Genomic DNA, 9,488 nt, shown 5'->3' with positions numbered 1-9,488 from the left:
TTGTCAAGGCTATGATTTTTCCAGTTGTCATGTATGGATGTGAGAGTTGGACTATAAAGAAAGTTGAGCCCCAAAGAATGGATGCTTTTGAACTGTGGTGTTGGAGAGGACTCTTGAGAGTTCCTTGGACTGTAAGGAGATCTAACCAGTCCATCCTATAGGAAATCAACCCTGAATATTCATTGGAAGGACTGATGTTGAAGCTGAAGCTCCAATACTTTGGCCACCTGTTGCGAAGAACTGACTGATTGGAAAAGACCCTGATGCTGGGAAAGATTGAGGACAGGAGGAGAAGGGAACGACAGAAGATGAGATGGTTGGATGGCATCACCGACTCAAGGGACATGGGTTTGGGTGGACTCCGGGAGTTGACGATGGACAGAGAGGCCTGGCATGCTGCAGTCCATGGGATCGCAGAGTCAGACACGACTGAACAAAGTACCTTCCCGGCATCACAGGGCTGCGCTTCCCACCAGTGGCCACACGAGGGCGCACAGGACCGCGCGGCGGCCGGGCTTGGGGGGCAGCCGACCTGGGGGGAGGGCCCAGCGCTGGGGGAGGGGCTGGCGCTGGGGGCAGAAGGCGGGGGTGGGGCGGCCGGGCTTGGGGAGGGGCCGTAGCGCTGCAGAGAGCCCGCGGATGCGGAGGACCTCGGCGCGGGCTGGGTCCCCGCCTTCCGTGATGCTGCGTCCCCCCAACCCCGCTGGAGGGCCCTGGGGTCCCCGCGCTCTCGGCTCCGGTCCTCCTGAGCGGTCACACCCGAGGGGACACCCCTCTTGGCCGGTTCCCAGGGCGAGAGGCGCTGAAGGCCCAGGGGCTGTAAGGGGACCACACCCCCTTCTCTGCACCCCCCGGGGCGGCAGCCGCGGGAAGGACAGAGCGGAGGTCCCCGTGCGGCCGCAGGGCGGGGGAAGGGGGGCCACACTCGTCACTGTGGGTCCAGCAGGCCCAGGACCGTGGGGACAGCGTGGGCCAGCGGTGTCGGGGTGGGCAGGTCACTACTGGCCTGGGGGCCTGGATGACCATCGGGAGACCCCAGAAAACGGGCGCCAGTGTGAGCCCCCTGCCCTGGAGGGGGTGGTCCAGAGGCAGCGGCCGCAGACCCTCAGGACCAAGGGTGACTGGGCCTCAAGCCTCTAAGTCAGGTGCCCAGAGGGAAGCTCGTTGAGTCCGCAGGGACGGTGGCCGGCCCTGAAGTTCTCTACTGCGGCCCTGTCTGGTCGGTCTGAGCCATCCAGGGACAGCTTTGCATCTCAGAAACAATTTCTATTTATCTAGAAGCTGGAAATCATGCGGTGACCAGCACTTCAGTGGGGGCTGCCCCAGGGGAGACCACAGGTCTGAAGACAGAGGGTACCGCTATGGGCACCACAGCCCCCCAACAGCTGCTTCCCAGGTAGGGGGGCGGTGCATCCTGCCCTAGGAGAGGGGTCTCACCAGTGTAGACAGAATACTCAGGGTGGGAGGGCGGGTCATATCCTAGGAGTGAGATCTCACCCAGTGTAGACATAACACCCAGAGTGGCAGGGCGGGTACTGCCCTAAGAGTGAGGTCTCACATGGTGTAGACAGAACACTCAGGGTGGAAGGGCGGGCCCTGCCCTAGGAGTGAGGTCTCACCCGGTATAGACAGACCCTGAGGATGGGAGGGCGGGTCCTGCCCTAGGAGTGAGGTCTCACCCGGTGTAGACAGAACTGTGAGGGTGGGAGGGTGGATCCAGCCCTAGGCGTGAGGTCTCACCCACTGTAGACAGAACTCTGGAGTTGTATCCTGATCCAGTGGTTAGTGTATCAGAAAAGGGGGAGCCTGGCCGCAGTGCTCTGGCCGGCTCTGCTCGGCTGTATGAGTGTCAAGCCTCGTGGCCCAGAGCCTTCTGCGCCCTGGTGTCACGTGGGGTTCCGTTGGGCAGGATGCTGACGTCAAAGCCCACCCCCGTCCCTCCGTCCAGGCAGCCCCTCTGTGGGGACCCCTCTCCATCCTTCTTCCTCACCTGGAGTCAGCCTGAGGTCTAATCTCCCAGATCCGCCCTGGCCCTGTGGACAGAGGGCCCTGCAGCAAAGAGTCTGGCCACCTACCCCTCCCCACGGGGCAAGCCTTCCCAAACCTCCCATCGGACCGGGGACCCAAGTCTCAGACCCCAGGGCCGTGGGGCCAGTCTGTGTGAGGGGAGGGACAGGGTGACCCCGCCCAGCTGCCTGCGGTCATCCCCTGATGCCTGGGACCCACATGGTCCAACACCCCTGCCCCTTAGAACTGGATTCTGGGCCATGAAGATGGGAATCCAGGGTGTAGACACAGGGAACCTCAAGCAGATGGCGCTTCTTGAAAAGCGCTGTGGATAAAAATGTTCCAGGAACCATGAACAAAATCTGGTAAAATGCTGGGTGGTCCTCTGCCCCTCCCTCGGGGAAGGTGCCTCCTCAGCTCCTGGGGCCCTGGGGAGGGGGGGTCTCCAACCACACCCAGAGGGGCTTTCATCTTCCCGAGGAGGTGGTGTTGGTCTCCCACCCTCCGCAGCTTGTGCTGAACCGGCCCGAGCATCACGTCCAGAGATCTAATGGCACCACAGGAAAGGGTCACTGGGGGACCAGGACCCCAGGGGTCAGCTGGCCCCTGTGCCCCACCACCCTCCCCTGCGCACCCTCAGCTCAGTGGGAGACTATGTGGCTGCTGCCTCTTAACTCTTATTTTATTGAAGTGTAACACACGTACAGAGTGCCTGGGACACACGCGGTCAGCTCGGGGGGTGGCCATGGCGTGAGTTTCCATGACACCAGGACTCACCGCGGAGATGGAACATGGAAGCAGTGCTGCCAGGGCGGCCGGGGGCAGGGGTCTCTGCTCACCAGGCGCCCGGGCAGCCCCCCTGGAGGGGGGCCCCAGGGGAGCAACGGGAGGCACCGCCCTTCATACCCACGGGGAGCGGTCGGGGCTGAACTTGCACAGGTACATTATCCAGAGGACGCAGACGGCCAGAGAGACCCAAATCCAGACCTCTTCGTAAGGGTCGAAGCAGAAGCCCTCGGCCCAGCAGAAGCCTTCGTCCCCGGGGGGCGGGGGGCGGAACCTGGACACCCAGGGTCCTGGCTGCTTCCGCTTCTTGGACGAGCCCTGGGGCGCCAGGCCGTCGCCTTGAGGGCCCCTGGCCTTGCGCCCGGAGCTCTTGCTTTGGATGATGCTGAAGACAGAGAAGGGGACGGTGACGGAGCCCTCGCCCAGGGGCACCCAGCCGCCCACGTCGGTCCCCAGGAGGCGCTCACGGCCCTCGACAGGAGGGCCGCCGCCGCCAGCCACCTGCCCTTTGCCTTCGGGGCCACCGGCAGAGGAGGCCGCCGCTCTGCCCTCGTAGGCGAACATGAAAGGGAAGGTGAGGGAGCCGTACACCAGGTCGAACGCGTCGGCATCTTCCAGGAGCACGTCGGTCAAGGAGGAGGGAAAGGTGACCGAGCCCTCCCCGCTGTCCATGAGGCCGACGATGTAGGTCATGGGCCGTGGGCTGCCTCCAACCGGGACAAGCCTGGTGCTGCTGGACGGGGCGCCCCAGTCGGCACCCTCGCCCTCGCCCTCGCCCTCATCCCCGTCCTCGTCGGGTTCAGAGACACAGCCGAGCCCTTTGTAGATGAAGCCGGTGGTTGCCTTCACACCACTGAGCAGGAGCCCCTTGCCGTGGAAGACGGGGGCTTTGATGTTCACCGGGAAGCGTCTACCCTTGGACGTGGCCTTGGAGTTGGCGGGCAGGTAGAGGGAGCCCCTGCCGATGATGTGCTGCCCGCCAGCGGACTCACCCGCCAGCCCCTGGGCCCTGCGCCCGAGGGAGAAGGGGATGGTGATGACCTCCTCGGCCTGGCCGCAGAAGTCCCTGCCCTCGGCGATGGGGCTCCTGATGAAGTCGGCCGTGTACAAGGGAACGGCGATGGCGTCGGGGGTGCAGCCCCGCGGGCGGTCGACCAGCAGCCCGCGGCCCAGCGTGCGCAGCTGCCTGCTGGCGGCGGGGGCAGCCTCGTCGCCGCTGGAGTACAGGGTGAACCTGCCCTTGATGCTGCCGGAGCTCCTGCCCTCGGGCCCCCAGGCGGGGTCAGGCGGCTGCTGGAAGAAGCAGACCCCCAGGTCGCAGGCCTCACAGCGTTCGCCGAAGCAGACCTCGGGGCCCTGGTCGGAGCCGGTACCCTCCGCGTAGCACTTGTGCTCGATGAAGCGCACCAGCTTGCCCAGGAAGAGCCGCACGTTCAGCAGGCTGACGCGGCACTCGGCCCGCCGGGCGGGCACAGCCGGCACCGCTGGCCCCAGACCCGCATCTTGACCAGCCCGCGCCGGCCTGCCTCATCCCTCCACAGGTGGAAGAGCACGTGCACGTGGGCCGAGGCCCAGCCCCACTGGCAGCGACTGCACTGGAGCCTGCGGAGGAGAGAGGCCGGTGGGCGAGGGCTCGGCCGGAGCCTGCCCTGCGCGCCCCCGAGGCCCCACAGCTCGTGTGCGCCCCTGAGACCCCACAGCCCGTGCGCGCTCCCGAGGCCCCACAGCCCGTGCGCGCCCTCGAGGCCCCAGCCCGTGCGTACCCCCCACGTGTGTGCGCCCCCGCGGCCTCCCAGCCTGAGGAGCCCAAGCAGACGCCTTTCATCCTTTGGCCCCAGCACGCCCCGGGTGGCCAAGTGCGCTGCCTGGGCCCCTCTGGGCTCAGCGCTACATCTGCTGCCGCTCTGTCCCGGCGACGTGGGTCTCAGCGCCCCTAGGAGACACCACCAGGGCCCCCGCGGGAGGGAGAGCCATCTGTGGTGCCCAGGGCATAGGGCAGGGGGCTGCAGAAAGGGCCTGGGGAGCCCGTCCCCAGGAGAGGGGCCATGAGGGGTGCAGGGAGAGCTGGGCATGGGGGGTGGCTGGGAGGCTGGGTGGCCCTGTGGCCCTGGGCCGGCGCACCAGGACTGCATGTCCACCCCTCACGTGCAGTGGTGCTGCTCCGGGGGCCAAGGCCCTGTTTCCCCGTCTCTCCAACCGAGTAACCCTCGGACCTATCCACCAGACCTTCCCCTGATGGTGGGCTTTCCACCCCCCACACCCCCACCTGCAGCCTCCTGCCACGCATGGCTGGGGAGCACCTGGACACACATGGTGTCCTTGGGACTGAACTTCCTCCTTTATTTGTTAATTAAGCGGCGCGTCATGGCTGGACGTGGAGACGTGGGTCCGCACTAGTGACCATCCCAGCAGCCGGCGCGTCTGTGCCTGTGAAAAGCAGACACCAGCCAGTGCTCAGGGTGCTCGTCCAGCCCGTGAGCAGCGGCTCCTCCCGGGACAGTCACGGGTGGGAAGGAGCCTCCGATGCTGTCACTTCCTGACACCTGGGAAAGCCAGCCTCTCACCGCACTCCTGACTCCCAGCGCTTCAGACACGGGGGAGCGGGGGCATCCGTGTCAAAGGACAGCTGCCCACGGGGTCCACACAGCCCCCTCTCCCGCCGGTGCCCTCCCAGCTGGCCCCTGGGAGACCCTCGGCTGGTCGCCTGTGGCTGCTTGTCTGACGCTGGGAGGGCACGGCTCACGTGGGGACCCACAGTCCCCGGGGCTCCCGACGTGGCCCCTGCTCGGCCACAGCCTGGGCCAGGACTGCCTCCTCCTTCTTGGGCCCAAGCCCTCCATGAGAGTCCATCCGCTCAGGCCCTCTGCAGGGCAGGACAGAGACCCACCCTTCTCCAGCTGTTAGCGCTGCCATGGAAACGAGGAGATGCTGCGGTGAACAAAGTCTGCCACAGGCGGGCGGCCATCCCCCCTCCCGCCAGCCGCCCCTGGGCTGGCCCCCGGACTGGCCTGGAGGTGCCCAGCAGGCAGGGACTCGGCTCGCCTACGCTGCAGGTAACGGACACACAGCTCCCCCAACTCCCCCACTGCCCAGAAGGGACGGGGAGCTCCCGGCCCGCCCACCCACCTATTGGGTGACAAGGCCAGGCAGACACACGCCCGCTCCTGCCTCCCAAGGCCCAGGCCACATCCAGCACTGGCTGGTGGCGAGGCAACCTCACCCCCCACCCCAGCTCCTGGGACGCCACAGGAGGCCCCCAGCCGCACCTCGAGAGCCCCCGAAGCCGGTACTGGAAAGCGCTGCTGTGCAAGGGCCCTGAGGCCCGGTTCTCCTGGGGGGCCAGCTCCCAGGTGTCCTGGGGCTCCGTCTGGGCCATCAGCTGTGCCCAAGTCTTGGCCCACACGTCCGCCCCGTCCATGCTGTTCGGGTCCGCAGTGCGGCCTGAGGGCTACACCGGCCTGGGCTCCAGGCGAGCACCCACCCGCCTCCAGCACTGGCCAATCGCTGCCTTGACAACCACCCGGTCTCCATGGCAACCGGGTTTGTCTCAGAGAAATGAGCAATGGGACTCTTTTTCTGATCCCTTTGAGTATTTTTTATTACGCAAGCAGTGGATTTTTGTTTTAGGAAAAATTGGAAACAGGTACATAAACAGGACAACACAAACGATGATAAAGGTCGCCTGTCGTCCCCGCTGTGGGGCCGACGTCCACACATCTCCGGTGCCTGCAGGGAATCGCGTGGAGCACCTCACCCGCGGGCCTGCTCCTCTCCCCCAGCACGCCGAGGGACCCATGCTTCTGAACGTCTGGCGTCGCCCGGCCCGCAGCTGGGGTGCAGTCTGCCTACCCGGCCTTAATCCCTGAACTCGATGCCAAGTCTGCTGTCACGGGCAAAGCTGTGAGGAACTTTACTGAACACGTATCGTTGTGAATTTTCCCATTACTTTTCTCCGAACTCTTTATTTGCTAGAAAATCACCTTTGTGTTAAAATACCTTAAACACAGTCAATGCACAGCTTCACAAATGCCTCTAAGCTCTTAGCTCAGCACTGAAGGCGCCAGGCCCCCATAAGTGTCCGCGTGCCGCCAGCCCCCAGAGCCCACCCTTTCCCGCCGGGGCAGCCCATCGGGGACACCAGGGAGCCTCCTGGAAGAGGAGCCCACGGCCCGTGAGCTGTGTCCCTGTCCTGTGTGCAGACCTCACCACAGCAGGTCAGGGCTTGGTGACGGTGCAACAGGTGGCCAGGCTCAAGGACAGAACCACCCCTGGTCAGGCAGGGTGGGGAGGGGCCTGCACCCAGAAAGCGAAGGGAGCAGCCTCCTCTGCAGGCCCAAGGCCCTGACACAGGGGCTCGTGTTGACAAGATGAAAAGGCTCTGGCCAAGCGAGGGAGACAGGGTCGTCGGCTGGGAGGGCCCATGCTCAGCGGCCAGTGAGCCCCCAACGCCCACAGGCAACGGGAAGAGACACTTCCCCAGGCTGTGGCAGCTCCTGGCACAGAGCTGGCCTCCTCCACAGGCCCCTCCCAGAATGTGGTCCTGGGCTCCGCGCCTGGGCCGCTGGCCCCCCTCCCCGCCCTGGGCCTGTCCACACAGACAGGCCACCTGCTCTGTGCCGCCCCGCCCCAAGGGCCACGTCACCTGCCTGACAGCTGTCTCCAGGCTCCGGAGTCGCCGCGCCCCCTCTGCTGGGAGCGGGCCTCATGGACTGGCCATTTCTGCAGCCTGTCAATGCCCTGAGCCACCCAGAAATTCCAGCGTGCAAACCTGATGTGCCCTTTGACCGGGGAGTGCTCTGCGTGAGGCCCGCTCAGCTCCACGGGGGCAAACCTGATGTGCCCTTTGACCGGGGAGTGCTCTGCGTGAGGCCCGCTCAGCTCCACGGGGCCTCCCGCCCGCAACTCAGCCTCTACCCCGCGTGCAGAGCAGTTGCTTCCCATTGTTCTCCCTCGTCTGTGTCCGGCCCACGGCTGACCCTGTCAAGTGGCTTGTTTCTCAACAAAGTCTCTTTCAATTGGGTGACCTCTGTCTGCTTTGCAGCTAAGTGTGAGAGTGAGATAGAGCAGGAAAGTATTGGGAGGTGCCTCAGGGAAGGTTCCATAATACTGGACCAGGTAACCAGGGAGAGTCCTACTTCCCCGTTCCACTTTCACCTTCTCTGCTCACCAAAGCAGAGATGATGCCATGATGGCTGGCACTCCTGCAGCCACTTAGACGACAAGGTGACCTTGCAGACAGAAGCCACTGCTGAGGAAGAAGCAAGGAGAGACCCTGGATCCTTGACGGCAGCTGGAGTCCTGATACCACTTCAGGGTCACGTAACCCTGGATTTCTTCTTTAAGAGAGAAATGAACTTCTAGCAGTCACTGTTATCTTTGTTGTCGTTCAGTGACTAAGTCATGTCCAACTCTTTGTGACCCCATGGACTGCAGCACTCCAGCCTTCCCTGTCCTTCACGATCTCCCAGAGCTTGCTCAAACTCATGTCCATCAAGTTGGTGATGCCATCCAACCATTTGATCCTCTCCCGTCCCCTTCTCCTGCCTTCAATCTTTCCCAGCTTCAGGGGCTTTGCTAATGAGTTGGTTCTTTGCATCAGGTGACCAAAGTGTTGGGGCTTCAGCTTCAGCATCAGCCCTTCCAATGAACACTCAGGACTGATGTCCTTTAAGATGGACTGGTTGGATCTCCTTGCTGTCCAAGGGACTCTCGAGTGGCTTCTCCAATACCATAGTTAAAAAGCATCAATTCTTCAGTGCTCAGCTTTCTTTATAGTCCAACTCTCACATCCATACAAGACTACTCGAAAAACCATAGCTTTAATTATATGGACATTTGTCTGCAAAGTGATATGTCTGCTTTTTAATACGGGCTTTAGGTTTGTCGTAGCTTTTCTTCCAAGGAGAAAGCATCTTTTAATTTCGTGCCTGCAGTCACCGTCCACAGTGATTTTGAAGCCCAAGAAAACAAAATCTGTCACTGTTTCCACTTTTTCCCCATCTATTTGCCGTGAAGTGATGGGAATGGATGCCATGATCTTAGTTTTTTGAATATTGAGTTTTAAGCCAGCTTCTTCACTCTCTTCTTTCACCCTCATCAAGAGGCTCTTGAGTTCCTCTTCGATCTCTGCCATTAGGGTGGTGTCATCTGTATATGTTACCTTCAGATCACATCAGATCAGTCACTCAGTCGTGTCCGACTCTTTGCGACCCCATGAATCGCAGCACGCAAAGCCTCCCTGTCCATCACCAACTCCCGGAGTTCACTCAGACTCACGTCCATCGAGTCAGTGATGCCATCCAGCCATCTCATCCTCTGTCGTCCCCTTCTCCTCCTGCCCCCAATCCCTCCCAGCATCAGAGTCTTTTCCAATGAGTCAACTCTTTGCGTGAGGTGGCCAAAGTACTGCGGTTTCAGCTTTAGCATCATTCCTTCCAAAGAAATCCCAGGGCTGATCTCCTTCAGAATGGACTGGTTGGATCTCCTTGCAGTCCAAGGGACTCTCAAGAGTCTTCTCCAACACCACAGTTCAAAAACATCAATTCTTCGGCGCTCAGCCTTCTTCACAGTCCAACTCTCACATCCATACATGACCACAGGAAAAACCATAGCCTTGACTAGATGGACCTTTGTTGGCAAAGTAATGTCTCTGCTTTTGAATATGCTATCTAGGTTGGTCATAACTTTCCTTCCAA

At 62.1% G+C, this 9,488-nt stretch overlaps 1 protein-coding gene across 1 annotated transcript; it reads right to left on the bottom strand.

The window, feature by feature from the left end:
- Positions 1-2,664: 2,664 nt before the first annotated feature.
- RTP5 (receptor transporter protein 5 (putative)) lies at positions 2,665-6,276 on the bottom strand. The gene is given in 4 exon segments (XM_025289365.3): positions 2,665-4,248; positions 4,251-4,767; positions 5,549-5,656; positions 6,060-6,276. Coding segments are annotated over 4 exon segments (2,118 nt in total). The 5' UTR covers positions 6,212-6,276; the 3' UTR covers positions 2,665-2,907.
- Positions 6,277-9,488: the final 3,212 nt, after the last annotated feature.

The sequence above is a fragment of the Bubalus bubalis genome, chromosome 6, assembly GCF_019923935.1.
Source record: "Bubalus bubalis isolate 160015118507 breed Murrah chromosome 6, NDDB_SH_1, whole genome shotgun sequence".
Classification (NCBI taxonomy): Eukaryota; Metazoa; Chordata; class Mammalia; order Artiodactyla; family Bovidae; genus Bubalus; species Bubalus bubalis.
This window is presented reverse-complemented; position numbering and strand designations above follow the sequence as displayed.